The sequence below is a fragment of the Apis laboriosa genome, unplaced genomic scaffold (assembly GCF_014066325.1).
Source record: "Apis laboriosa isolate Shangri-la unplaced genomic scaffold, ASM1406632v1 scaffold12_cov154, whole genome shotgun sequence".
In the NCBI taxonomy this organism is placed as follows: domain Eukaryota; kingdom Metazoa; phylum Arthropoda; class Insecta; order Hymenoptera; family Apidae; genus Apis; species Apis laboriosa.
In genome coordinates this window covers 3,864,344-3,891,998 of record NW_025221207.1, presented here as the reverse complement: position 1 = coordinate 3,891,998, position 27,655 = coordinate 3,864,344, and the positions used below count along the sequence as shown (strand labels likewise).

Below are 27,655 nucleotides of genomic sequence, written 5' to 3'. Positions count from 1 at the left end.
TATTAATTACAAATCATATATTAATTCACTATCAGAATTCGTGGAAAATTACAATGCTTTATAATTTATAAAAGCGATCGAGATTGTGGGACGAATCGCAACACGTAGTCGTTGCATGAGTGTATGATTCATAGAAAAATACTATAAAATTTAAATTGTTTTATATTTTTGTTACGCCTCTCTGTGATATAATAAGGGCACATTCACCTTACCCTATATATGCATTAATCTTTGTATCTATTGATTAAGATGAAATTTTTTGAAGAACAATCCTTGCCAAGCTCTTCCTAATTACATTTTGGATTATGCTCGTGCGTACCATCAGATTAAAAAAAAATCAGAAATTGTGAAAGATACAATTTTAAAATATTTAAAAGTACTCAAATAAATTACTAAGAATATTCTACTTAAATAAACTTAAGGGACTTGTTAAAATATTTATGTATATATATTTCAATATAGACTGAATCATTTAAATAACTTCGCAGAATTTTAATAACAAAAATAACAAATTATTAAATACTATTAATTTTATTATATAATTTATAAATTATTTTAATAATATTATTTTATTATCATTTTATCATTACTATAAAAAAAATTTTTAAAAATCTATTTCTCTCATTGATATTCATACATAAGAAAAAGAATTTCTTTCTCGGATATTTTTTAATTATAATACAAAATTTAATTTAAATTTAAAATAAATATAAATAAAAACTTCATAATCTATTTTTGGCAGTAATTTTAATTGATTCAGTCTATAACTTATTTGTTTCTAAAAAAAAAAAATGTAAAAGCAAATTACATGTACATCATTAAATAGTTCAATTTGATCATTGATTGTATGTATATTTATTCTTCAGTTTTATGATCTCTTTCTCTCTCGATGTTATATGTATATTTATTATATATTAAATATTCATCGAATGAAAAGATGTACATGAAAATTTGTCTACATTTAAAATTATTAATTTTAACAATAATAACATATCCCTTAAGATAAGGTACGTTCGAGCTTGTGCTTGCAAAAGGTATAAAGTGTATTGTTACACATTATATTATATGCTATAATAGCTATAAACAAAAAGAAATCAATCTTATTATTATTAAAAACTGAAAAGAAATATATTATAAATGAAAACCGTTAATCACTATACAAGTGTGCAATCAATACACAAAAAAATCACCTATTAACTATACATGGTCATTGTTACTCATGGTTGCGGTTCTATTTACACGATTCCTTTATTGAATAAATTCGAAACAAATATATTTAAAGTAATAATTAATATCATCCACTTCGTAATTTACACTTAAATCCTTATATATATAAATTCTATTATATATATATCTTATTATATATATATAATAAGAATTTTATATATTATATATATATAAATTCTAATTATATATAAATTCTTAATATATAATTTTTTAATTTTTTTAATTTGAGCTTATAAATATTTTATTTTTAAATTATTCAAAGATACAACTTAATATTAATTATAGTCAAAAACAATCAATTATTATTTTATTATATTATCAGGAAATTTTAATAAATTGTAAGTATTATCATAACAATAATTATAAAAAATTAGATAAAAAATAGTTTTTAAATTGTTGAAAGAACTATTTTTATTTGTTTTTTATTGGTAGAGTTTTATAAATAAATTCCAAATACAAAATTTTTAATTTGGAATTTTAATATTATGTTTTAATAATGATTCTCGTTTTTTTTAAAATCGTATTATGTTATTTTTACAGTAAATGATATATATGTAGCTTGTATATATAAGTATATAGAAATTGGAGGACATCTTGTGGTTAAATACATCAAAGTTGCTAATAAGACCATTTAGAATTCAAGAATTTTACGTGGTCTTAAAAAAATATTTAATTTCTATTTTCAACTTACAAAAATAATGAATAGATTTGAATACGCTGATTCTCGACTTTTTCCAAATGAAATTTACATAAGACGCGATTTTGGCATATGTTTGTACGATGGAGATGTTAAAGTATGTATAATTAACTATTCACATAGAATAAAACATAACCTTCATTTTTTTGACAGACAAATTTTGAAAGTGGTGAATTAGTGCTTACAAGTCACAGATTTCTTTGGGGCAGACCTGGTGATATATCACGTGGTTATACCTGTCTTTCATTGTTTCTTCGTCATATAGTTTATTTTGAGGAAGAAATTCCTGGTCCATTTTCTTTTGGACGTAGTAAAAAAATTATTGTACATCTTTCTGAAGCTCCAATTGGTACATTAATTATAAAAAATATATTTATCTATCAATATCTATTAAAATTATATAAATTCAAATTATTAAATTTATTATATTTTTTTTGTAGATAAAATGCCTGGTCCATTAGATAATAGTATATATAATTATATTAAAATATCATTTAAAGAAGGTTTAGATCCAAATTTTCATACACATTTATCTGATACTATTATGAAACGAATTTGGGAATTAACACCTATTATGCCTTTAAATCATCCTGATACTAATATAAAAAATAGTGGAGATATTAATAAACCTTTACCACAAATAAAGACACGAACTGGTATTATAGGTATTGAAAGAAGTCTTCAGGAACAACAGAAAGCAACAGATGAAAGTATATCAATGGCTTTTCAAGATCTTAAGAAGCTCATGGAAGTGGCCAAAGACATGGTTTCCATTTCAAAAACTATCTCAACAAAAATACGGGTGACTCTCAACAAGATTATTTTATAAAATTGACATTCATAATCAAAGACAATTGCAGGAGAGACAAGGAGATATCACAGAAGATGAAACAGTTAGATTTAAATCTTACTTAATGAGTCTTGGCATTGATGATCCTGTTACCAGAGATGCATACAAGAATAGTAATGAATATTTCAAGCAATTGGCAAAACAACTTGCAGATATTTTAGAAGAGCCAATTAAAGTTAATATTTCTAATAATTTTTAACAACTTACAATAGATAATAAACACTTAGTAAATTCCATTTGACAGGAAGTTGGAGGAATGATGACATTAACAGATGTTTATTGTCGTGTAAATAGAGCAAGAGGCTTGGAACTTTTATCACCAGAAGATTTATTAAATGCTAGTAGACAGCTAGCTTCTTTAGATTTACCTATAGTATTGAGAGTGTTTGATAGCGGAGTTATGGTTCTTCAAGCTCGATCACATGATGATAATACCATAATTGATATTATAGCTGATCTTGTAAGTAATATTTTCAAATAATTTTTATATGAACTTAACTTCTACTCTTTGTTACAGATAAAAAAAAAAGGATCTTTAACAGCAGAAGAACTTGCTCAATCAGAAGGTATATCAGTTCTTTTAGCACGGGAACGATTATTAGTTACAGAAAAAAAAGGAAAAGCTTGCAGAGATGATACAATTGAAGCTTTAAGGTTCTATCCTAATTTATTTCTTGAAAAAAATAATTAACTGCCAATTTCTTTATTATTATATAAATATAAATCGCGTTAATATATTTTAAAAATATATTATTTTTTTGATAATAAAATAACTTAAAAATAATTTAAAATAACATTTTTTGTGTTTTCATACATATTTAGAATATTACATATTTAGAATAAATTAAAATTAATTATTAAATCAACATATACTACAAAAATATGTTATATTATAAAGTAAAGAAAAATGACTGACTTTTTTTTTAAATTAAAACACCTCAATCAATAATTTTTTTATATGTTTAAAAAAATGATTTAAATATAAAATTATTAAAATGTAATTTTTAAAAATTATATATAATATATGTATATATACATAAATTATATTTGTAAATAAATATTTTATTTGTTATAAATATTACAATAATTTATTTATAAAATGAATACACATTAGAAATTTAGTTTAACCAATGAATTATGAAAACAACTAGAGAAATTTTATTTAATTTCAAATTATAGTAATATATATTTAGTAATTTTAATAAGTTGACAATACTTACACATTATTGAGAGAAAGAAAATAATAGTAAAATCTGATTGGTTATTTCTGATAGATCCAATACAATCATAAAAATAAAAATGCGTATTGGTCGAAAATCGTGCATCTACAGATAAAATCACATAACATCGTATAATGGTGAACGAGTATTGTCTCAACCTTGAGCTAACTTCTCAGTTCTTAATAGTACTCAATAGTATATTATAAGATGAACGGTAAAATGAATTCTAAGTTATTAGAAATATAATTGAATGAATTACTTTAGAACATATAAATTAACAATATTTATATATTATTATATGTGTTTGTTATATTTTTAAGAAACTAAAACTTAATCAGTATACAAAATGGCTTTACCTCCGAACTATAAGCAAGTAGCTATGGCTACGTCAAATATCGTTGCATCTAATCGTAAGCATTATTAACCTCAAATAATTTGGTTATATTTAATATTTTTTCATCTATAAATCATTAAAAAAAAATAACTATATTTCAGAACGACTTAGAGCATCAGGTGGAAGTAGTAGTAGTTCAACTAATACTGTAAGTATATATTTTATATAAATTATATATATATGTGCATATATTTTAGGATATTAACTTTTATAATAATTAATAGAAAGATGCACAAAGTCCATTTATTCAAACACCTCATAGTCATCCAGGATTTATACCTCAAAAAGTTGGGAAAAATACAAACGTATGTATTTCTATATTATAAGTATTATAATATTGAATATAATAATAATTTAGAAATATTCTTATTAATCTATGAAATTTTTTTCATATTAATTAAATAGGCTGATTCTCGTATGCCCAAACCACCTAAACCACCAGAGAAACCTCTTATGCCTTATATGAGATATAGCAGAAAAGTTTGGGATCAAGTAAAAGCTCAAAATCCAGAATTAAAATTATGGGAAATAGGAAAAATTATTGGACAAATGTGGAGAGATTTACCAGAGGAAGATAAAACAGAATTTATTGAAGAATATGAAGCAGAAAAGGTCAAAATCATATTGGTATTATTTCATATAGTTATAAAAATAAATATTAATATTATATATATGTTAAATAGGTTGAATATGAAAAAAGTTTAAAAACTTATCACAATTCACCTGCATATTTAGCTTATATTGCAGCTAAAAATAGAGGAAAATCTGGTAAATATTTTATAAATATATTTATATATTTTATATTTTATAAATATATTTTATAAATATTTATTTTATATAAACTTCTTAATATAATTTTTTTTTTTAAATGCAGCATTATGCGCCGCACAACAAAATAATGATGAACGAGAAAGTCATGAACGTTCATCTGGCAGTACCAAAGGACAAGCAGCTCAAGATAGAAGAATAGATATTTTACCTGCAGAAGATGATGATGGTATATAAATTTATATAATTTAAACAAGAAAATATTGTATATATTTTTTTATTTTGTAGATCAAGATGATGGATATTCTGTAAAACACGTTGCGTATTCTCGATATACTCGAAATCATCGTCTTATTAATGAGATATTTAGTGATACTGTAGTTCCTGATGTTCGCTCTGTTGTCACTACACAACGAATGCAAGTACTACGTCGTCAAGTACAATCCTTAACAATGCATCAGGTATATATGTATAACAAAACATTTTTAATTAAATAATACAATTTTATATTTAATTATATAATACAATTTTTAAATAATAATATATTAATATTTAATAAATAATAATAATAATAAATTTAATTATTATATTTTAAAACTTTGAATATTATAGAAAAAACTTGAAGCAGAATTGCAACAAATAGAAGAAAAATTTGAAGCAAAAAAACGTAAATTTATTGAGACAAGTGAAATATTTCAAGAAGAATTAAAAAAAGTAAGTTATTATTTTTTAATGATATAAATATCCTAACAAATAATAAAAAATATTTCTTTCAGCATTGTAAACCAGCTGTAGATGAAGAAACATTTAATAAAATGGTGGAACGACAGTATGAAGCACTTAGACGAGATAAATTAAGAGGTGCAGAAGAAAATCGTTCAGATGGACCTCCTTCAAGTGAATCAACTCCAAATTCTACTCCTACTCCAACTCCTGCCCCTACTAATGATGAAACTCCATCTGATGTAAATATTATTCGTACAATTATAATTTTAATTTATTATCAATATAACACTAATTTATTATCAATGCTTTATAGGTTCCTGATAATGATGCAATAGATAAAAAGACAAATGGATCTGAAAAACCTAATAATGAAATTAAAAAAGAAACATCTTCACCACCATATATTGAAAATAAATCAGAATCCTCATCAACTCAAGGAAATTCTAATCAACATACATCTAATTCTGGAATGTATTGTGGGACTATTAGTCCAATACAGCAACAACAACAACAACAACAAACACCGCCGCCGCCGCCATCATCACAACAACAACAACAATCTTCTTCACAATCACAACCGCAACAACAACCACCATCAACACAACATCAACAATCATCATCTCAATCACATCAACAGCAGCAACAACAGCCATCAACTCAACAGTCACAACCATCTTTACAACCACAACAACCTACTACAACAGCAGTTGCTGGTGTAGCAGTAACTGCTAATACAAACACACCTACAAATGCAAATGCATCTGCAAATACACCGACTATGCCTCCTGTTTCTTCACCAGCTCCTCCTATGCAACATAATCCTCATCAACAAGCAATGTTAGCTAATCATTCAATATCATCTCATCAAGGAACACAAGGAACACAAGGAACTCAGGTGCTTGCACCTCAAGGACCAGTTTCTAATCCACATACTCCTCAGATGATTCCACTAAATCAAGGCTATAGCCAACAATATCAACCAGGACCTACTCAGCAGGCTCAAAATGTTCCATTAGCTCCAAGACCTCCTCATCCTTCTTATGCTTATTCTCAACAACAACCATATCATCAACCATATCCTCAATATGCACATCCATATTATCATCAACCATATTCACAATATTCACCACATACCACAGGTCGTCCTCATACCCATGGTCCTCATAGTCCACATAGTCCTCATTATCATCCACAATCTCCTCATGCTGTTGGAGAAAATAATGCTACTAATAACAGTGTACCGGGTTCAAGTACAGCTTCTGCACCAACTTCTGTACCAACATCTGATGCTAATAATTCATCATATTCTTTAGCATCAGGACATTGTGAAAGTGAACGTTCTGTTTCTTCAGAAAATCAAGAAGGTCAGACAGATATTAAATCAGGATCTGGTTAAGTATTTTTTATAACTACATACATTCATTTATAGACTTCTATTGATTTTATGTGAATCATAAAATACATTTAAATAATATTGATGCATTTAAATAGTTATAATAAAATTGTCATATTCATTCAATTTGTACAATAAAAATGCATTATTAATCTTTTTTATTTTGAAAATAATAATTGTAATTAAAATTATCATTTCACAGCACATCTCATTTTTAAAAATGCCAAAAGATACATTCATACAATAGTTAAGATATCTGTACATTACATCTCAGACAATGTACATCAGTCTTTTATTTCACAGATTTCATTTGCCAAAGTCCATCATTTAAATAATGACAATTCTCTATGCCTATTCCTTTGTTCACCTTAATTCTGTAAATTACATTATTATAAAGAACAATATTTTTCATATTTTTTATATATAAATTATTGTAAATTTTATTTACTTACATATCTTCTGTTGACAAAGTAGTAACACCTACAGCTAAAGCATGTTGCTTACCTTCTGCCATAACAGCCTATTTTTCAAGTCAAGAATTATATTTAAATTCTTAGATAAAAAATTTATTTTATATTATGTTATTTTAATAAAGGATACAACAACTGTTCCCTTTTCTACAGGTGTCATCTTTGCACCTTTTGATGTTAAACCAGGACACATAATATTAGCTCCACTAAGAACAAACCGTATAGCACCTTTATCAACTTGTTGCATTGGTAGAAAAAATGGGTCTAAAATTTTTAAATATATTAAAACAAAATAAATTTTTTGTGTAAAATTACCTTTCTATTAATCAAACTGTTTATTATATCTAAAAAAATATAACTTACATTTATGTAACAATCTTAAAGTAGGCATCCAGGGTCCTTCACGTTGACGAAAGAATAGAAGATCTCCTGTTGCATTCACTATAATCTCTATATGATCATGACTAATCATAAAATAATAATAAATTTAAAATTATATTAAATTTAAAATAAATTAATTTTGAAAGAACTTACCATTTTATAATACGAAAAGCATCTTTTTTTGGAATTATAGCATCAACATAACCTTCTAAATAAGGATAAAGCTCCAAAAGCTTTGAACGAATTCCTTTTTGAACTGATGATTTTAATTGTTGTATACCAGAAATACTATCTTTTTCGTCAAATCTAATAAAATATCAATAGTAATAGTATTTTTAATAGTATTAAACTAGGTTATGTTATTTTACTAGACGAAATGCTACACATACTTTTTAAACATTTTTTTCTTGTTTATAAGATAATATTAAATATCACAAAACTATTATTAATATATAAAAAATACATTCAATTAATTAATTCTTGATATCAATTTTATTTTATAAATGACTGATTGCTACCCGGTATACGTTGCATATGAATATTCAAATACTACAGACAAGATATAGAATACAAGATGCAGGATATCCCTAACAATGAAACTTTATGTTCCTACATTCTGAAATATTGCGTAAAAAACATGAGGCAAATAGATGAAAGTCTCTAGTCATATTTAAATAACACTACTAAATACACTAAAACACTAATGCAAGCATAATGAGTTGCCTATCTAAAAAACTAATTACAAAAAGATTAATTACAAGACAAAGGATGTGTAATATAGAGATATTATAAAATATTCAAAAAATATTTATATATGTAATATCTCTAGTTTGTTCAGTTTTTAGTAGAGTTTATTTAGATATTTCTCTATTAATTTTTCTTTTATATCTGAGTGAATAAAATAAAAATAATAGTGATGATAATCTTAAAATTAGAATGTTTGATATACCTTACTCTCTACGTAAATGTAAATTATGTAGAAATTATATTAAATATTTAATCATAAAAGTTAATAAAAGTTAGTAAAGTCAACAAACATTTTTTTGATAAATATTAAAGTTAAATTTATTTATATATATAAATAAATATTAATTATAATATAATATATTAATAATTTATAATATATTAATAATTTAAATTTTTTAAGATGTTTAATCGATATGTTAAAGATAAAGAATACAATAAAATTAACTAACTCTCTTGAACGCAGAAGAGTAAATGTAATAATAAGTAAATAATATAAGAATGAAAATTAATCGTCAATATTATTTCTTGAATGTTAAAAATAATTTTTTAAAGACAAAGTAAAATAAGATAAAAAATCAAAAATAGCGTCATTTTTTAAAGATGTTTAATACTTAAAAAATAACGATTTTTATAGAATTCTTATAAAACTTTAGAAATAGCTGTGTAAAGTGTTATGGCTGCAATGAGGATAAAAATCAATGTTAATCTATGTTTATAAATGCTTTATAAGTTATATTAAGAATTTTATATATATTATTACATATATTATATATAAATAATATTCAATATATATAAAATATTTTTTCACATATTTAAATTATATTTTAAAAAAAATATATTAAAAATATTTTTCATTGAATAAATAAGTATATATTACAGTATTAATTGTATAGAAATATTGTATTATATGGAATTTATTTTTCTTTAAATGAAAAATAATTTGAATATTTTTCTATTATTTGACTGAATTAGAATAAAAATCAAAAATCATATAAAATATATCACAAAAAATTCCTAAAAATACAAAATTTTATATTTTACATGCAATAATTTTTGAACTATTGAATTTTAACATTCAATTTATTATCTTTGTAAATCAAAATTTATATAATCTAGGAAAAAAAATTCAAAATTTAATGTCTCAAAATTTAACTAAAATAAACACTTAAGTTAATAATAATAATAAATAGTACAATAATAATAACTATAATTATTTATTTCTGATTTTAACTTTTGAATTTTACATTTTTTTAATGCAATTGGTAACTATGGAAATATGGCGGGGATACTTACTAATTGTAATGTACATCGAAATAATTGTTTAGTTTCGATTTTGGTATGTTTGAAATTTTTTAATTATTTTTTGTATTTATTTTTATTTTATAATTATATTTTCTTAAACATAAATCTTTTTACATATAATGTAAAACTAATCTAATAAATAAAAAACTAAAATATAAATATTATTTTGTTAAATTTTTATTTTTAGATATTTATTATAAAATATAAATATTTAAATTATTAAAAAAATTTCTATTTTACATTTATAAATTTAAATAGAAAAAAATATAAAAAAAAATTTAATTTAAGATTATATTTTGTATCAATATTTAGAATATTGTTATATTTATTTAAATTCATTATAATAAAATATTTATTATCATAAAATTATTATCATAAAATTATTTATTACATTTACATATTTATAAAAGTTTTTTATTATTTTTTATATACATTTCTTTTATCATTTTTAAAATATTAAATTTAATGAGGTTAAGTTTTCAAAGATAAAATTTTTTCATATAAAACAGGACTTGTACATTAAGAATAACTTTAGGTTATAGGACAAGCAGAATTATGTCATAAAGTTTCTGAAGGATTACATGAAAGTGCAAAAGAAAGAAAATGGCATATCGTTGTACATCAATGTGAGCTTGTTGATGAAGTTATACGCTTGAATTTAAATCTTAGCATAGATTTTATTATTTTTGTTTTTGATTGGAAAACTACACATTCTTTATCTGAAGTAAGTTTATTTTTAATAATTATATAACTTACTTTTTAATAATTACTGTTTTTAATGTGTAAATACTAATGTAAAAAAATATTATTTAAGGTAGAAACAAATATTAATCTTGTAGATGAACATTATATTATTTCTGGAGCTGTATGTCTTGTAAATTGCAGAGGGATTTCAAATAGTATGGGATTAACTTCTCATAAATCAGCAAAAATAAGAGAGAAATATAATATTCGATTTTTGTCTGCTAATGTTTTTGTAAGTTTATATATATATAAACTTTAACTTTTTTTAAATATAATACAATATGCATCTCATGATCAAACAAACTGAAATTTTGAGGGAAATAAGGAAAAAATTAATATAAAATTATAATATAATAATATAAAATTTGATTATATTAAGAATATAAAACTAAAATTTTCTAAATATAAAATTTTAGTTTGAAGTCTTTATTAATTTAAGAAATATATTAATAAAAAACTTTTGATATGATATATTGAATTTTGTTTATACATGCATGTCTTTGCAATGTATGTTACAGTGTGACAATTTATCTATTGTTTCTATAAACATATCACAGTGGACAATATCCAAAATTTGTAACAAATAGACTAATAAAAAATCGACTTCCTTATAGATAATATGATAAGAATTCTAATTATAATTATAATGATTGATTCCAAGAATGTTCAAGGATTGTTTTATATTTTATTTTTATATTCTCAATTTCAATATTAGATTTGAGATATTTTAAATCCATCATGTATACATCCTTCTTCTTCCCAAAATTTCACTTTATTTAGAAGTTATAGAATGCATATTGCATTTTAATTCTTTTTTTTTTATAATTTATAATAATTATTATAAATTAAATTATATTAATTTTTATATATTTTTTTAGAAGCCACAAATTTGTGTTCAATTAGGTAATAGAATATTAAATTTAATAGAAGCTATATTGGGTATAACAAGTGGAATTCCTGTTATTGGACGGACTAATGATATAGAATTTTATAAAACTTGAATTTATAGTTTTAATATTGAAATGAAGAAAACAAGCAGCAAAAGTCAAGCATATGCCTCTAGTCAAGAAGATAGTGAAAATGATAGTGATGAAACTGAATGTAGTATTGGTAGTAATTCAACAGCTGGTACTCATCGTAGTGATACACCTACCCGTAGTGCTCGTTACAGAAGAAAAGGACGACGTAGAAGTAAAACAGCAAAATATAAACCATGTACAGATAAACCTCTTTATAAATATTGCTGCAGTATTAAAGAAGACCATGGACAGCCATTGTTTGGAGTACAATTTAACCATCATTTAAAAGAAGGTGAACCATTAATATTTGCTTCTGTGGGAAGCAATCGAGTAAGCATTTATGAATGTCCACAAGGAGGAAATATTAGATTACGTCAATGTTATGCAGATCCTGATCCAGAAGAAAATTTTTATACTTGTACTTGGACTTATGATGATTCTGGAAAACCTTTACTAGCAGTAGCTGGATCACGTGGTGTTGTAAGAGTTATAAGTCCTGTAACTATGACTTGCATTAAACATTATATTGGTCATGGTCATGCAATAAATGAATTAAAAATTCATCCTAAAGATCCAAACATATTGCTTTCAGCATCAAAAGATCATGCTCTTAGACTATGGAATATAAAAACTGATGTATGTATAGCAATATTTGGTGGTGTAGAAGGTCATAGAGATGAAGTATTAAGTGCAGACTTTGATATGAAAGGAGAACGTATTATTTCATGTGGTATGGATCATGCTTTAAAATTATGGTCATTAGATAAATCAGATATGCAAGAAGCAATAAAACAATCCTATTATTGTAATCCTAGTCGTAATGGAAGACCTTTTGATTCAATACTTCAACATTTTCCGGATTTTACTACACGTGATGTTCATCGTAATTATGTTGATTGCGTTAAATGGTATGGTGATTTCATTTTAAGCAAATCTTGTGAAAATTGTATTGTTTGTTGGAAACCAGGACGGCTAGAAGATTCTCAATTACGTAATGGAGAAACAAGTGCAACTGTCTTACATAGGTTTGAATTTAAAGAATGTGATATATGGTTTATCAGATTCTCAATGGACTTTTGGCAACGTACAATAGCATTAGGAAACCAAGTGGGTAGAACATATGTATGGGATTTAGAAGTTGATGAACCTGGTCAAGCACGCTGTTATTCACTTCAACATCCTAGATGTACTGCACCTATACGTCAAACTAGTTTAAGCAGAGATGGTTCAGTTTTATTATGCGTTTGTGATGATGCTACTGTATGGAGATGGAATCGTGAACATTAATATTTCCATAATACAGGGTGATTCTTTCTCTATTGTTCCCAAAAGCAATGTCATTAATCATACATTTTCATTTTTGTTTCATATACATACATAGAGTTTATATCACCCTGTACATAAAGTGGTGCCTTTAAATTTACATAATGTGCTGTATTTTAAATGCTTATTACTGCCTTTATATATACTATAAATAGTAAATTATAAACTTACATTAGTGTTTTATAACTAATAATTTTATAATTCTACAATAATAATTTTGATTCATAAGTAAGTTATGAAAAAATTAAAATTCACATATTTATATATTTTATTACTAATTATAATATCCTTTTCATAAAAAAATAAGAAATTAATTTTTTATATAAAAAACGTTTGGAAAGATTTAACATAATTATTATGTTAAATCTTATAGCACTTATAGCAACTATAGAAAATATGCATAGATCTAATTTTTTCTACATAATATTTTGTGCACTAGTATGATTATTCCATAAAATAAAGTTATTTTATATATATATATATATATTGATATATTTCATTTTATAATTACACTTTAATCTGAACCTATTTTTCAAAACTATTTTATTATAATAAAAAAAATTAATTTTTTTTTATAAATTAACTAAATGATATATATATATATCATTTATATATAACTGAAATGATCAATTAATAAACAGAAATAACAATGATATAGAATGAAGCATCAAAAAATCCTTTCTTATATTCAAAATGATTTCTAATTTTTTTTATAATTTTTTATAATTAAAATAATTTTGTTCATGTAAAAATTTTATACATTACAATTAATTTTTTTTAATTACTTATAATTTTCATAATATTTGTAGTATAATATTTTTCAGTGATTAATTTATCTCATAATTTGTAAAAATATATAAAATTACAATAAATATAATTTCATAATTAGTTAAAAAAAAAAAGAAAGAAAATGATGAAAATTTGGAAAACTAAAGAAATTATATTTGAAGTTGCTGATATACTATTTATCTATAAATAAAAGTCAATAAGTATTTTATATAAAATACATAACCATTAAAAAATTAGATATTTATACATTTCAAATATTATCTTATTCAATAAATAATGTAAATTAATATGATTTAATTATAAACATAAGAAATATTGTAGATAGAAAATTTTGACTTTATGAATAATTATTTAATAATGAATTAACAACTACGGCACTTCTTTTTGCTTCTTTGGAATCTTTATCTTCACCTTGTCGTTGTTGTACATCCTGTTGTCCTCTAATTCTAATATTATGCTTCTCTTTGAATTCATTTATTTCAATTCCTTTTTTTGTCAACTGATCATTTAAGGTATCTATGACTTTAATTAACTAAAAATTATCAAATAAATTTTATTTACATTACATTCTAAAGTTTTAGTATATATATAATTATATAGTTTGATATGTACATATAATATATATTTAAATATATAAATATATTTATTTTATTTTTTAATTTTTTATAAAATATTTAATAAAATAAATCTGACCTGTTCTTTATTTGTTATCAATGCTGGCATTACATCTTCTACAGTACGTTCACATAAAACACCTCCAGTCATTCTATAGCATTTTCTTTTAGGATCTATATTTTTTAATGTATCTATAACAATTCTAAAAAATTAAAACTGAATATCATTTAAGCAATTATCGATTATAATGTATATTATCTAAAGAAAATATATTATAAATAAATATAATATTTAATTTATTAAAGTAATTTATTTTTATTTCTTAATAAAAATTTAAAATTTCATAATATAATTTATAAAAATTTATTTTTTATTTACTTATAACATTGAAAATAAAATTTAAAATAAATAACATAAATAAGTATAGGTTAGAAAATACATACTTATGTTCATTTAGTTCCATTTCCATTTCTGACAATTTATTAGCCATTGCTCTTTGTTCATTACGAAGTATTTGAAATTCAGATAATATTTCTGTAGTAGACTTCGTACCTTTTGAAGATTTTCCTGATTTTTTATCGCTAGCCATATTAGGAACTCTATATTACTTCTTCATTCGTGAGAGCAACTAATATTCTTGATGACTGATGCGATGATTATGTGATATCTATTGTTAAAATTAATTTAGGTATACATTCATTTATACATTCATTTACATTTAAATTCTTACGATAATAATGTACATATTTATTTATACTATATAATTTTGAATATTTTTATATTATAAAAATATAATTTAAAATTTGAATTTTTTATAAAAAAAAGATTAATAATAAATAAAAATATTCACTTGTCTTATTTTGTTCAAAATTATAAAAAACATTACATGTAAAATTTAGAGAAAAAAATTTTTTAATTTTGAGCATATATACATTTAAATTTTTTATATAAAACAATTTAAGATTTATTTTTTTAGTTAAGTTATATTTTTTATATTAACAATTTAATATAAAAATAATAATTAAATATCTTTATTTTTTTATATCGTATTAAGTCAAAATTTTATTTTGTGTATATATTTTTCTTTACAAAATATAGTAATTTATAAAAATAAAATATTAACATATATGTATTATGTGGAATGAAAGAAAAAAAAAAAAATATCACGCGTACGCATGTGCATACACAATGCACAAAATAACATTTATGTATAAGATGTATATTTTGTTCATTAATTAATACATTCATTATATTTATATATAAATAAAAAATTTTAAATAGTCACTCATAACAATAACATGTACTAAAAAATGTAAAATTAAAATTTTTATATTTTTAGATACAAATATTCTTACATTACACTTTTATAAACCTATACAATGTTAAATAATACATAACTTATAAATAAAGGCAAGAGACATGTATTTCTTTTTGTTTTTTAATGATATGTTAAATATTTTTATAGATATATATAAATTTACACTTATTATATTAACTTATATTACACTTATTAAATTATTTTATATTTTAATATCTAAATTAATTATTAAACAGGAATGCAAAGAAAATGAGTATTATAACATTAAAATTTTTTTTGTGTAACAAGTTTCATTATTATACTAATCATTTCATTACATATATCTATATATTTGATATGCAATAATGTACTTTATATACATATTTTACCGAATATTTAGCGAATATTACACATGATATTTACTGTACATGATTCTTAATAGCAAGCACAGTCTTAAACATAATATAACATTATCAGCCTTCTAAAATGAAATGCAAAATAATAATTTAACTTAAAAATTATACAAAAGATGAATAAAATTAATACATCCAGTATCATTGAATACACGAAATTATGTATAAATAATATAAAATTGTAATAATGAAAAAGAATATATAATGATAGCTATGGCGAATTGAAAATTTTTATATTTTTTAAATTTAACAATCACATATTAAAATGCTAATATTATTTTAATATATTAAAATAATAAAATAAGACAAATATATTAATAGTTATGTAAAAAAACATTAATCTTTCACATAATAAAAAAAAAATAAAAAATAACATAAAAAAATAAAAAAAAAGAAAAATAAAAAAAAACATTTTAAATTAAGATAAGATCAAATATATAAATTATAAAAATTTCATTTAATTATATATCTTTTGTGAAATATAAAATCTTAAAAATGTTTTGTTTCGAAATGTTTGATTTATTGACAATTGCAATTATTTCTATATTAAAATAACCTTTTATATGATAAAATAAAAATAATTACATACTAAAATTATGCAAAATTTTTACTTTAAAATATTTCAAAATATATAAATTGTAAATTTATATATGAAAAAACATATATGAAAATATATGAAAAATTCAATTTTTTTTGTGTCATGAAAGAAATTATATATTATAGGAATGTATATACTTTTTTCATTAAAAATATTTTATTTGAAATGGTAATATTTCTTTTATCTATTTTTTAGAAAAATTATTATAATGAATTTAAATAAATATAATGAAAATTTCTAAATATTAAATATATAATAAATAATGCATTAATTGCAATATATTTTAAACATAATAAAATAATTTTGTAAAATTTAAAAAAGAAAGGCAAAAAAAACAAATAATTCAATTTTTTATTTTTCGATTATTTATACTTATTAAGAAATTTTAATTTCTTTAGATATATTTATCTGAAAATATAATATATTTAACTTTCTTAATATATGAATAATAGTATGTAAAATAATGAAAAAAACATATGTCTACATCATCTGAATTTTTTTTTCTTAACAATTATAAATACAAGTTATATTGTCCTTTTATATTGCAATTATTTGCATTAAAAAAAAAATATAAATGTTATTAAGGTGAACACTTTTTGTGATTTTATATAAAAAACTATCTTATTATTTTCAAAATTTTTATTCCTTAAAAATATATATATTAAAAAAACTATTTTCAAGCATGTTATTTTTGTATGAATTAATCAATATCAATTTTATACTATAATATTTAATTCACAATACTTACATAATATGTTATTATTATTGTGATTTTGTTTTAATTATATACAATAAAAAGTTACTCAATTTTAATAAATTTTGTTTCCATTTCACTAATATTGAGGGAAGAGGAAGGAAGGAGCGAGCGAGTAAGCGATCTATAGAGAGGAGAGAAAGGGGAGAAGAGAAGAGGGAGGGAGGAAGGGGAGAGAGAGAGAGAGAGAGAGAGAGAGAGAGAGAGAGAGAGAGAGAGANAGAGAGAGAGAGAGAATAAACGAATGAACGAACGAACAAACGAATGAATGAATGAATGAATGAATGAATGAATATAAGATAATTTATATAAAATATAAAACAAATTACTAATTTTATATTACTAAACTGATGTTTCAGAATTTAATCTTAATAAAAATTTATTAGATTTAGGATGTGCAAGCTGTTCTGTAAGATGAAAATGAGGTAAATGATATACTGTACATAACAAAGCTACTTCACCTTGTCGTAATTGAAATTCGCAACCATTTGCAAGAGGTCGCGAAGGCAATTCTCCCTCGCAGACTAAAGCCCAATGATGTGATCGCTTTTGTCGTTCTTTTTCATTTGAAAATACAGGACTGGTTACAAAAAAAGGTTCCAAAAATGCGCGTGGTGCTGCATCTTGTGCTAAACATCGAGCAAGTCGATTTAAGATAGATTCAACAGAATGACGCGGTTGTTGTCGCGTAACTCTTAAATATTTCTGCAAAGCTCTTGCCATAGATGGAAAAACAGCTTGTGCAGCTTCCATAGGATCCATAGGACCAGGATTTGGAGTAGATTCAACTTCTGAATGCAAACGTTTAATATGAGCAAAGGCTTCTTCAGCGGCAGTGATTAATCTAGCTCTACGTTTGCGTACTCTACGTTCATAATCGTGTTCTTCATAAAAACGTTCATTATGACTGGAATCTCTACGACGAGTTTGAGTTGTTATAACTGATCTATCACCACTACCTCCTCGTGATTGAACACTACCAGTTACTGCACCATCAACTTCATAAAATTTGAAACTCGATTGTTTTCTACCAGATTTTGATACTGGCAATCTTTCTAAATATGGATTATAAATAGGAAATTCTGTATAATATCTTTCTAATACCCATACTGCTGCTCGTTGTATTGATAATTGTCCAATTGCATAAGATCGTGATTCACCATCTGGTGATCTTACAACCTTAAATATCAATATTATTTTAAGTTTAATTGCATTATTGCTAAAAAAACAATACAAAAAAGTATATAAAAATTAAATATTAATAAAAAACTTACCTTAAGATAAAAAATAGGTTGTTGATGACGAATTTCAATTAACAAAACAGCAATATAATGTATGAATAATAGAGTATCTGCAAGAGTACCTGCATAATTTACTAAATTTTTATATTCTGTTATTTCACCATTAGCAGCAGTCTTAGCACTCTCAGTAACCTATAATTTATGATAATGTACAAATGTATAATAAATCCTAATATATTTAATAAAATTATTTACCTGGACAACATAAAATAACCAATAAGTACAAATGCATAGTGTAGTAAGAAGCAATACTCCTGCTCTAAATAAAAATATACGTGGCATTGTAGCATTTTTTGAGCGAAAAAATATAGCCCAACTTCCAATACCTAATAGCACCAATTTAAAGGCTAAACCTAGTAATTGGCCTTTACATTCAGCATTACAAGATAATAATTGAAGCTTTTGTTGCATAGTTAAAACGGTTGTAGAATCAGGAAAAAATCCTAATTTAGGCAATATAACCATAGTTATAGGACTAAGAAAAGCACTTAATCCAAGCATTATTGCTATAACCGGTCCCATAAATCGATTACAGGAACTAAATGATCCATCATTTTCATTTGGCCAATGGCTCACATCTTCAGTTGATTCTGATCTATCAGAAGTATTTCCAGTGACAGCTGTAGTATTTTCTCCCCAATTTTCATCTTGAGGTAAAATTTGTACTTCTATAACTTCTTGACCTAAATTATCAACACTATCTCCCCTTACATTGACAGTTGTTTGAAAAGGTGCCATTTCTGTGGAATCTAAATTATGCCTCTCTTTTTTTTGACTACGATTTGTCCTTTAAAAACATATTTATATTAATAAAAAAATCATGAAAAATAATTTTAATTAAATTACATTTTTTTTAAATATATTAAAATACCTAGTACTTCTATGTGAATGTTGTCTATGATGAGATTTAGAACTGTGAGTACGATGATGTTTTTGAGAACTTCTACTATGATGGCTATGGCTATGCTCGCTAGCCCCCGATTTTACGCTCTCCGTCTCCATTCCCCGGCAAAGGCAACCGCCCTGCTATTACCCCATAAGAACATACCCTTTTCCACTCGTAACAAAACACCAAGCACATATACAAAAAAATATATCAGATTTAAAATTGAAATTTTATCGAATCATAAAATAATATGAACAATAAAACATTTTCTACACTTAAAATTTTTTGTTGCTGTGACATTTTAAAATAAAAGGAACATTTCTTTTATGTATGAAATTCGTATAATATATTATCAAAATATATTATAATAAAATTGCTTATTTAATATATGTTTCTGCTAATTTATAAAGTATTAAAAAATAGACGCCGACACGCCTTACGTTTATTATTTTCTCCTGCTCTAACTTGCTTGTTACCACATTCCGCAATAATTGTTAGGGAAAAACAATGATTTTCTAGGGATATTTTATATTTACACTGAAATAATTTATATTAAATTTTTATAAAAATAATAATAAGACTTAAATTTAATTACTATGTTTTTTCCAAATTACAAAAGCAATTTATTTTATTAAAAATAATAATGTAACATTGAAAATAGATCAAAAATTTTAGTGCTAATGTGGCTTCAGAAAAATTATGAACAATATTTTATGTCGTAATGATTATTTTTTAAAAGATAGCTTTAGATTCTAATTAGAACTAATAAATTAACGAATAACAAACAAAAAATACACAACAATTAATTAAATTATTTTAAAATTATTTTTTTTAAATATAAATTTTTTGCATATATATTTCTATATATATATATATATATAATTTTAGTGAAATACTGACTAGTTTCTGAAAACAAACTTGGATATTATAGATCACCAATCATAAAAAAAATATTTTATGTTAGGTTTACGACAATGTTAATAAATCTGTGACAGATGAAAAGTGTAAAGTAACCGGTCAAACAGTGATGTAAGTGAAATGAATATATAAACAATAATATAAAATAATATTATATTATAAATTATTCTAATTATTGTATGAATTATATCTTTAAAATTGTTTGTAGAAATCTTTACAAAAATTAATAATTAATAATTTATGTGAAAATATCTTTTATTATTTTTTTTAATCATTATTATATTAATTAATCAATTTAATCATTTTTATATTATTTTTGCCAATAGTTACTTATATAACATATAAATTAAAATTATATTTTTAATATAATTATTATATATTAATAATATTATATAATTGTTATATTATCATGATAAATATTATTTCTTGTTAATTATTATCTATACATATATTATTATTATTATTATATTTTTATATTACATTATATTACATTATATATATATATATATTGTATGTTCACAGAAAACTATTAACATGGCTTTGCGTACATATGGTGATAAACCTATAAGTTTCCAAGTGGAAGAAAATGGAGAATATTATTGTATTGGATCTGAAGTAGGCAATTATTTACGTCTATTTCGAGGATCATTATATAAACGTTATCCTGGAATGTTTCGAAGATCTATTACAAATGATGAACGAAAAAAATTAGTAGAACTTGGTTTAAGTCAGCATGTACTTGCATCCAGTGTATCTCTTTTAAGAGCTAGTGAAGTAGAAGATATTATTGAAGGCAATGATGATAAATATAAAGCTGTATCAGTACATTCAACAGAACCTCCAGCTCCTAGGGAAGGAAAATCAAAAAAATCAATGCCTTGGGTGCCTAGTTTACCAAATAGTTCACATTTGGATGCTGTACCTCAAGCTACACCAATTAATCGTAATAGAGTACATAATAAAAAAGTCAGGACATTTCCTTTATGGTAAATATTATGATATGACAAATTTTTTCTTTTCCGTATAAACATATATTTGAAAGATAATTTTTATTTTATAAAAATTGATAATTCATATATAAAATAAATATAATTAAATATTATTAATCAATATTATTAATATTATAATAAATAATTAATATATAATAATATCTTTATATATTTTTTTAGTTTTGATGATACAGATCCATCAGCAAATTTGGAAAATGCAGCTCAACAAGAAATGTTAGTTCCAATCCGTTTAGATATGGAAATTGAAGGACAAAAATTGAGGGATACTTTTACATGGAATAAAAATGGTATGATTTACTACTAATTGTAATCATATAATAAAATATATGTTAAAATTATTAATTAATATAATCTTTTATATGATATAAAAATTAACTTATATTAAAAAATTTTATGTATACGTGTATGCATGCTCGCGCGCGCGATGTGTGTATAAATATATAATCAAAAAAATGTAAAATTAATTAAAATCTGCAAATTAACTTCAATTAACAAAATAACAATTGATTAATAATATTTGAAAGAAATAGAGAATTCAAATATTATTTAATGTTGTAAAATATTGATAATATAAACTTTTTTTTAAATATTCAAATTATTAAGCATTTAAAGATAGTAAATTAGAAATAATTGATAATAAATTAACTTAAGTTAAAATATAAATTTTTTTTATTTTATTATTCAGATATTATAAATTTATAATCTTTACATCTATCTTTTTGTGTATAATTAAATTATATACAATCATATCTGCGCGCGCGCGTGCACGCACGCACGCACACACACACACACGTTATATATATATATATAAAACAAAACAAATTTTTCCTTTCAGAAAGTCTTATAACTCCAGAACAATTTGCTGAAGTATTATGTGATGATTTAGATTTAAATCCATTAAGCTTTGTACCAGCTATTGCACAAGCTATAAGACAACAAATAGAAGCTTTTCCACAAGAAACAATATTAGAAGATCAATGTGATCAACGAGTTATAATTAAATTAAATATACATGTAGGCAATACATCTTTAGTAGATCAAGTAGAATGGGATATGTCTGAAAAAGAAAACAATCCTGAAAAATTTGCAATGAAACTTTGTGCTGAATTAGGACTTGGTGGTGAATTTGTTACTGCTATTGCTTATAGGTAAATATAAATTATTTGTATATTTTATAAAATATATATTACTAAAATTCATTAATATTAATTTCAATAAAATTTTATTATATAGTGTACGTGGACAATTATCATGGCACCAAAGAACTTATGCATTTTCTGAAGCACCTTTACCTACAGTAGAGGTACCTTTCAGACCACCTTCAGAAGCTGATCAATGGGCACCATTTTTAGAAACACTAACAGATGCAGAAATGGAAAAGAAAATACGCGATCAAGATCGAAATACTCGGTAAATATTATATAATTTATAAATATTATATAATTTATGCTTATAATTATAATTTATAAAAATTAATTCCTGATTACAATGTTTTAATGATTTTTGTTCTAGACGTATGAGACGTTTAGCAAACACAACACCTGGATGGTAATATGTAAATTAATAACAAATCGCAATATATATTTGTAGATTCAGAAGATATCCATTTTTATCATTTTTAGAATTTTTTAAAAATGAATATAATAATAAAACTTTATGTTAAAATTTAAATAGAAAATAAAATACATTTTAATACAAATTTATACATTTATCAAAATTACAATATAACTACTTAATATAAAAACTTATCTATTATGAAAAAGCATTCCTATCTTTTCATAATCATTCCCTCTTTATATGTTCTTATTTATATGATGATTGATCTTATATAACAAGAAATAAAAAATAGTTCTTGATATCTATTTAATTTTAACTGTTGAAATGTATGTCATGTGATCATATAATGAAATTCATAATATTGATAAGAAATTTAAAATGGCTTTTTATTAATGTAGATCAAACTAATCTAAAATATTTCACTGTTTAAAAATATTATAAAGTAAAATGAAATATATTTAATTATTAAGTGAATTAAATAAATAATTTATTTTATTATTATTTATTATTTTTCCTAGTCATTAATTTTGATTGTTTTAATAATATTTTAGTATTTATATAATAAAAAAAAAGTAGTTTTAAAACTTTTTAAAAATTATAATTAGTACATAATTGATATTATTATTGTTATTATTATTATTATTGTTATATTATATTATAAATAATTGATTAATAAAAATATTAATATTAAATTAAATAAAAAGAAAAATTTATAAAATATGATATATATAAAAAGATTATAAATATAATAAAATAAATAAATAAAAAGATTATAAATAAATATAATAAAATCATGCTTTGATTTAAAATATTTTGATATTTATTTTGAAATTTTTTGATATTTGAAATTAGAATAATATATTACTGATATAAAAGAAATTTTTGTTATTGCATATATCATAATCGCCTGTTTTATCATTATGTTTCTAATATTATAAGACATCACTTATAAAATGTAAGTGTGAGTAAAAGAAATTGATTGAGGAAGGGATACCTACGCGCATCGAAATGTACTGAGTCAGTATGTAGTACTGACATTAATCGACTCAGTTCACATTTGACGTCTAACAAAACGGACTGCTAGTAATAAAAAATAGATTTAAAAGATGGATATTAGTTTATTAATATATAAATTATTACAACAATCAAGTACAACTTCAACATTCCAAAATAATCCATTTCCTCATAGACCTTGGCTTACTGATACTGGAATTGCTGCAGCGGTTGCCAAAGGCGGTGTCAAAGGAATCGTAGCTGGTATTTATTTTATATATATATATATATTTTTTTATATTTTCTATATTAATAATTTTAATAATTCTTTAATGCAATTAATATTTTTATTTAAAAAATTTTTTAAAATATAATATCGCAACAAATAAAAAAAATATTAAAAATAAAAAAAAAAAGATAAAAAACTGAATTTATAATGCAATTAAAAATATGAAATATGAAATATTTAATTTCGAAAGCATGAATTAAAATTAATTTTTTAATTTATAATATTTTTCGTTATTAATATATATCATATATTTTTTTTTCAATAATTTTAATAATTTTAGATTGAATTTTTTTTATTTTCAATCAATTTTTAATAATTTTTTAATAAATAGTATAAAGTATTAATGACATGAATTTTTTAGGAGGTATTACTGGTGGTATAGAAATATGTATTACTTATCCAACTGAGTATGTAAAAACACAATTACAGCTTGATGCAAAAAGTGGAATTGATAAGCAATATACAGGAATATGGGATTGTATGATAAAGACTATAAAAAATCATGGATTTTTTGGTTTATATAGAGGTCTTTCAGTATTACTTTATGGTTCAATACCAAAATCAGCTGTACGCTTTGGTTCTTTTGAAAAGATGAAAGAATTATTAGCAAGTCCAGATGGAAAACTTACTAAAAAAAATAGTTTTCTAGCAGGTTTATGTGCTGGTACAGCTGAAGCTATTTTTGCAGTTACTCCTATGGAAACTATTAAAGTAAAATTCATAAATGATCAACGATCTCCTAATCCAAAATATAGAGGATTTCTTCATGGAGTAGGAATGATCACAAAAGAATATGGTAAATAGAATAATTATTTCAAATAAAAAAAATTTATATTAAAAAATAATTATAATCATTATTCATATATTTTTTAATTTCATATAATTTCAAAAAATTAATGTTTCATATCATTGAATAATCAATGATATAAAAAATTTATCTTAAATTAATTTTATATAAGGTTAAGTTATATTAGCATATGATTTTTAATTTATATATATAATAATTTCTTAAATTTTTGATCTTATGATATTCATATTTTACACATTTTTTTTTATATTATACATATTTATGCATTTTTTATTATATTATATAACATTATATAAATTCTAATCATATGTACATAGTAATTATAAGTAAATTTGCTAGAAGTAGAAAAAATATGGTCGCATAAAAAATGCGATGATACAGCTAATATAGTAAGTTATAGAAGGGGAATAAGTTAGCTTATTCGTGAAGATTTGGGGACTAATGACGTGATGCGATATATGATGTTTTTCTATTAATATGTGAATATATAATTCGTGGCGTTTAAGATATAGAGTATTAGTACCACTAATTTTCGCATGATGTGCTGAAGTCGCGTAATGTGTATAGTTTTGTAATATCATTTTTGTCTATTACAGAAATGTGCGGTAATACGTATAAATTATGTTTAATACATATGATGTAAATTCTTTAATTTTTTAGGTATTAGAGGCATATATCAAGGATTAGTTCCTACAATTTTAAAGCAATCATCGAATCAAGCAATTAGATTTTGTACTATAGAAACATTGAAAGATTGGTATAGAGGTGGAGATAAAGATGTAGTTATACCAAAAGTAGTTACTGGTATTTTTGGTGCAATTGCTGGAGGATGTTCTGTTTTTGGAAACACTCCAATTGATGTTGTAAAAACCAGAATGCAGGTAAATATTTCATTTTTAAAGTTATTAATCCTTAACGAATATATATCGGTTATAACAGTATATCATTTCTGACATATCATTTTTACACAAGTATCAGAACAATAATATCTGATAAGGATTAAGTTATAAATTTTATTTTATCGATATACATCACATTTAATATATATCATTTTCAGGGTTTAGAAGCCGCAAAATATAAAAATAGTCTAGATTGTGTGAGACAAATATGGATGAATGAAGGTCCAATGGCATTTTATAAAGGAACTATTCCAAGATTAAGCAGAGTATGTTTAGATGTTGGCATAACATTTATGATTTATGATTCTTTCAAAGAATTATTTGATCGAATTTGGCCTTGAAAATTATTAATTTTAAAATTGCATATTTTAAAATGTTACTGCAAATGTAGTTTTCATAATGTCATTATTATATTTTTTTTTTATATTTAATAACATGTCTGTAACAATACATTAAATACATAATTAAAATATTTTTATTTTAAATATAATGTATATCAAAATTTATATATATATTTAATTATATTTATTTTAATGATAATATAAAAATTAATGATAATAAAAAATATATTAAAGATTTTGAATTTTGATATTAATTTTGTGTTATTGAAAGCTACATTTGTACAAGCACAAATTCCATTATATATAAATATATATATTTTTATATAATATATAAATTTTTATTTAATATGATGATTTATATAGAGAAGAAAACATAATGTGATTTTAATTCACAATTTTAATTTTATTAAAAGATATTGTCTTTATGTTGATTATAAACATTAATTTATAAATTTTATTTAATGTTTTATTTTCTAACTATTATTAGACATTCCTATACATTTAATAAATATTTATATTATATTAAAACAAATATTTATATTATAAAAGTATTTTGTATGTATAAACTATACATATATCTTTCTAAGAAATATTTTAAAATTTTAATACAAAAATATAAAAAAATGTTAATTAAAATGATGAAAATAATAAAAAAATTTTTATTATATGAGCGAAGAAAAATAGTTGACTTTTCAATTTAGTAATATTTATATAATTAAAATTTTATAATTAGCCATTTAAATTTATTAAGAGATTGTAAAAGATTATTAATTAAAATTAACTTTATATATATTTATATTATACTAAATATGGTGATGCTTCGCTCAGATATTGTTATATATACACATGTATGTATGTATGTGTGTATAAAGTATATACACATATTAATTAAATATAAAAGTTAAACTATAATGGCTGTGAAGTTT

General features: G+C 22.6%; 9 protein-coding genes across 10 annotated transcripts; 6 read left to right on the top strand and 3 right to left on the bottom strand.

Moving 5' to 3' along the window:
• The first annotated feature begins 1,806 nt into the window (after nt 1–1,806).
• On the top strand, nt 1,807–3,560 carry LOC122720362 (vacuolar protein-sorting-associated protein 36). The gene is made up of 6 exons (XM_043947016.1): nt 1,807–2,021; nt 2,078–2,273; nt 2,365–2,726; nt 2,785–2,949; nt 3,019–3,234; nt 3,292–3,560. Exons 1-6 carry the CDS (start codon nt 1,926–1,928, stop codon nt 3,463–3,465), a joined length of 1,209 nt encoding a protein of 402 aa, XP_043802951.1. The 5' UTR covers nt 1,807–1,925; the 3' UTR covers nt 3,466–3,560.
• A 547-nt stretch (nt 3,561–4,107) lies between these two features.
• LOC122720451 (SWI/SNF-related matrix-associated actin-dependent regulator of chromatin subfamily E member 1-like) lies at nt 4,108–7,374 on the top strand. Of its 2 annotated transcripts, XM_043947193.1 has the most exons (11): nt 4,146–4,208; nt 4,315–4,404; nt 4,490–4,536; nt 4,613–4,693; nt 4,794–5,000; nt 5,072–5,156; nt 5,263–5,385; nt 5,445–5,617; nt 5,769–5,870; nt 5,933–6,121; nt 6,196–7,374. In XM_043947193.1, exons 2-11 carry the CDS (start codon nt 4,341–4,343, stop codon nt 7,276–7,278), a joined length of 2,154 nt encoding a protein of 717 aa, XP_043803128.1. In that variant the 5' UTR covers nt 4,146–4,208; nt 4,315–4,340; the 3' UTR covers nt 7,279–7,374. The 2 variants fall into 2 exon arrangements, with proteins under 2 accessions (XP_043803126.1, XP_043803128.1); XM_043947191.1 differs by having other exon boundaries at nt 4,108–4,404.
• Nucleotides 7,375–7,416: 42 nt separating this feature from the next.
• LOC122720453 (malignant T-cell-amplified sequence 1 homolog) lies at nt 7,417–8,734 on the bottom strand. The gene is made up of 6 exons (XM_043947195.1): nt 8,516–8,734; nt 8,280–8,432; nt 8,109–8,209; nt 7,876–8,009; nt 7,728–7,795; nt 7,417–7,649 (listed from the first exon to the last, which is right to left on the bottom strand). Exons 1-6 carry the CDS (start codon nt 8,524–8,526, stop codon nt 7,568–7,570), a joined length of 549 nt encoding a protein of 182 aa, XP_043803130.1. The 5' UTR covers nt 8,527–8,734; the 3' UTR covers nt 7,417–7,567.
• Nucleotides 8,735–10,111: 1,377 nt separating this feature from the next.
• LOC122720454 lies at nt 10,112–11,934 on the top strand. Its single transcript, XM_043947196.1, has 4 exons — nt 10,112–10,209; nt 10,711–10,899; nt 10,990–11,151; nt 11,798–11,934. The coding sequence occupies exons 1-4, from the start codon at nt 10,150–10,152 to the stop codon at nt 11,918–11,920; spliced, it is 534 nt and encodes a 177-aa protein (XP_043803131.1). The 5' UTR covers nt 10,112–10,149; the 3' UTR covers nt 11,921–11,934.
• A 7-nt stretch (nt 11,935–11,941) lies between these two features.
• On the top strand, nt 11,942–13,482 carry LOC122720452 (polycomb protein EED-like). The gene has a single exon (XM_043947194.1). The coding sequence runs from the start codon at nt 11,942–11,944 to the stop codon at nt 13,223–13,225; it is 1,284 nt and encodes a 427-aa protein (XP_043803129.1). The 3' UTR covers nt 13,226–13,482.
• An 809-nt stretch (nt 13,483–14,291) lies between these two features.
• Nucleotides 14,292–15,314, bottom strand: LOC122720388 (probable prefoldin subunit 2). The gene is made up of 3 exons (XM_043947072.1): nt 15,109–15,314; nt 14,744–14,867; nt 14,292–14,582 (listed from the first exon to the last, which is right to left on the bottom strand). The coding sequence occupies exons 1-3, from the start codon at nt 15,252–15,254 to the stop codon at nt 14,388–14,390; spliced, it is 465 nt and encodes a 154-aa protein (XP_043803007.1). The 5' UTR covers nt 15,255–15,314; the 3' UTR covers nt 14,292–14,387.
• A 2,690-nt stretch (nt 15,315–18,004) lies between these two features.
• LOC122720387 (vang-like protein 1) lies at nt 18,005–20,224 on the bottom strand. The gene is made up of 4 exons (XM_043947071.1): nt 19,900–20,224; nt 19,224–19,815; nt 19,002–19,160; nt 18,005–18,906 (listed from the first exon to the last, which is right to left on the bottom strand). Exons 1-4 carry the CDS (start codon nt 20,028–20,030, stop codon nt 18,070–18,072), a joined length of 1,719 nt encoding a protein of 572 aa, XP_043803006.1. The 5' UTR covers nt 20,031–20,224; the 3' UTR covers nt 18,005–18,069.
• A 585-nt stretch (nt 20,225–20,809) lies between these two features.
• On the top strand, nt 20,810–23,530 carry LOC122720505 (SWI/SNF-related matrix-associated actin-dependent regulator of chromatin subfamily B member 1). The gene is made up of 6 exons (XM_043947268.1): nt 20,810–20,943; nt 21,355–21,818; nt 22,002–22,129; nt 22,678–22,990; nt 23,076–23,252; nt 23,355–23,530. The coding sequence occupies exons 2-6, from the start codon at nt 21,367–21,369 to the stop codon at nt 23,392–23,394; spliced, it is 1,110 nt and encodes a 369-aa protein (XP_043803203.1). The 5' UTR covers nt 20,810–20,943; nt 21,355–21,366; the 3' UTR covers nt 23,395–23,530.
• An 872-nt stretch (nt 23,531–24,402) lies between these two features.
• Nucleotides 24,403–27,007, top strand: LOC122720488 (putative tricarboxylate transport protein, mitochondrial). The gene is made up of 4 exons (XM_043947246.1): nt 24,403–24,656; nt 25,043–25,477; nt 26,150–26,370; nt 26,547–27,007. The coding sequence occupies exons 1-4, from the start codon at nt 24,506–24,508 to the stop codon at nt 26,727–26,729; spliced, it is 990 nt and encodes a 329-aa protein (XP_043803181.1). The 5' UTR covers nt 24,403–24,505; the 3' UTR covers nt 26,730–27,007.
• The last annotated feature ends 648 nt before the right edge of the window (nt 27,008–27,655 follow it).

Coding starts and splice junctions, on each gene's coding strand:
- LOC122720362 (XM_043947016.1), top strand. CDS start 1,926: ATGAATAGATTTGAATACGCTGATTCTCGACTTTTTCCAAATGAAATT. Junction 2,274..2,364: donor TCTTTCTGAAGCTCCAATTG/GTACATTAATTA, acceptor TTTTTTTTGTAG/ATAAAATGCCTGGTCCATTA. Junction 3,235..3,291: donor TTGATATTATAGCTGATCTT/GTAAGTAATATT, acceptor TCTTTGTTACAG/ATAAAAAAAAAAGGATCTTT.
- LOC122720451 (XM_043947191.1), top strand. CDS start 4,341: ATGGCTTTACCTCCGAACTATAAGCAAGTAGCTATGGCTACGTCAAAT. Junction 4,405..4,489: donor AAATATCGTTGCATCTAATC/GTAAGCATTATT, acceptor ACTATATTTCAG/AACGACTTAGAGCATCAGGT. Junction 6,122..6,195: donor ATGATGAAACTCCATCTGAT/GTAAATATTATT, acceptor AATGCTTTATAG/GTTCCTGATAATGATGCAAT.
- LOC122720453 (XM_043947195.1), bottom strand. Junction 8,210..8,279: donor GCTTTTCGTATTATAAAATG/GTAAGTTCTTTC, acceptor TTTTATGATTAG/TCATGATCATATAGAGATTA. Junction 7,796..7,875: donor TAGAAAAGGGAACAGTTGTT/GTATCCTTTATT, acceptor CTTGAAAAATAG/GCTGTTATGGCAGAAGGTAA.
- LOC122720454 (XM_043947196.1), top strand. CDS start 10,150: ATGGCGGGGATACTTACTAATTGTAATGTACATCGAAATAATTGTTTA. Junction 10,900..10,989: donor CTACACATTCTTTATCTGAA/GTAAGTTTATTT, acceptor ATATTATTTAAG/GTAGAAACAAATATTAATCT. Junction 11,152..11,797: donor TTTTGTCTGCTAATGTTTTT/GTAAGTTTATAT, acceptor ATATTTTTTTAG/AAGCCACAAATTTGTGTTCA.
- LOC122720452 (XM_043947194.1), top strand. CDS start 11,942: ATGAAGAAAACAAGCAGCAAAAGTCAAGCATATGCCTCTAGTCAAGAA.
- LOC122720388 (XM_043947072.1), bottom strand. CDS start 15,254: ATGGCTAGCGATAAAAAATCAGGAAAATCTTCAAAAGGTACGAAGTCT. Junction 14,868..15,108: donor ATGGAACTAAATGAACATAA/GTATGTATTTTC, acceptor TTAATTTTTTAG/AATTGTTATAGATACATTAA. Junction 14,583..14,743: donor TGATAACAAATAAAGAACAG/GTCAGATTTATT, acceptor GATAATTTTTAG/TTAATTAAAGTCATAGATAC.
- LOC122720387 (XM_043947071.1), bottom strand. CDS start 20,030: ATGGAGACGGAGAGCGTAAAATCGGGGGCTAGCGAGCATAGCCATAGC. Junction 19,816..19,899: donor CATTCACATAGAAGTACTAG/GTATTTTAATAT, acceptor ATGTTTTTAAAG/GACAAATCGTAGTCAAAAAA. Junction 19,161..19,223: donor GGTTATTTTATGTTGTCCAG/GTAAATAATTTT, acceptor CATAAATTATAG/GTTACTGAGAGTGCTAAGAC.
- LOC122720505 (XM_043947268.1), top strand. CDS start 21,367: ATGGCTTTGCGTACATATGGTGATAAACCTATAAGTTTCCAAGTGGAA. Junction 22,130..22,677: donor TTTTACATGGAATAAAAATG/GTATGATTTACT, acceptor TTTTCCTTTCAG/AAAGTCTTATAACTCCAGAA. Junction 23,253..23,354: donor GATCAAGATCGAAATACTCG/GTAAATATTATA, acceptor TTTTTGTTCTAG/ACGTATGAGACGTTTAGCAA.
- LOC122720488 (XM_043947246.1), top strand. CDS start 24,506: ATGGATATTAGTTTATTAATATATAAATTATTACAACAATCAAGTACA. Junction 24,657..25,042: donor TGTCAAAGGAATCGTAGCTG/GTATTTATTTTA, acceptor TGAATTTTTTAG/GAGGTATTACTGGTGGTATA. Junction 26,371..26,546: donor TTGTAAAAACCAGAATGCAG/GTAAATATTTCA, acceptor TATCATTTTCAG/GGTTTAGAAGCCGCAAAATA.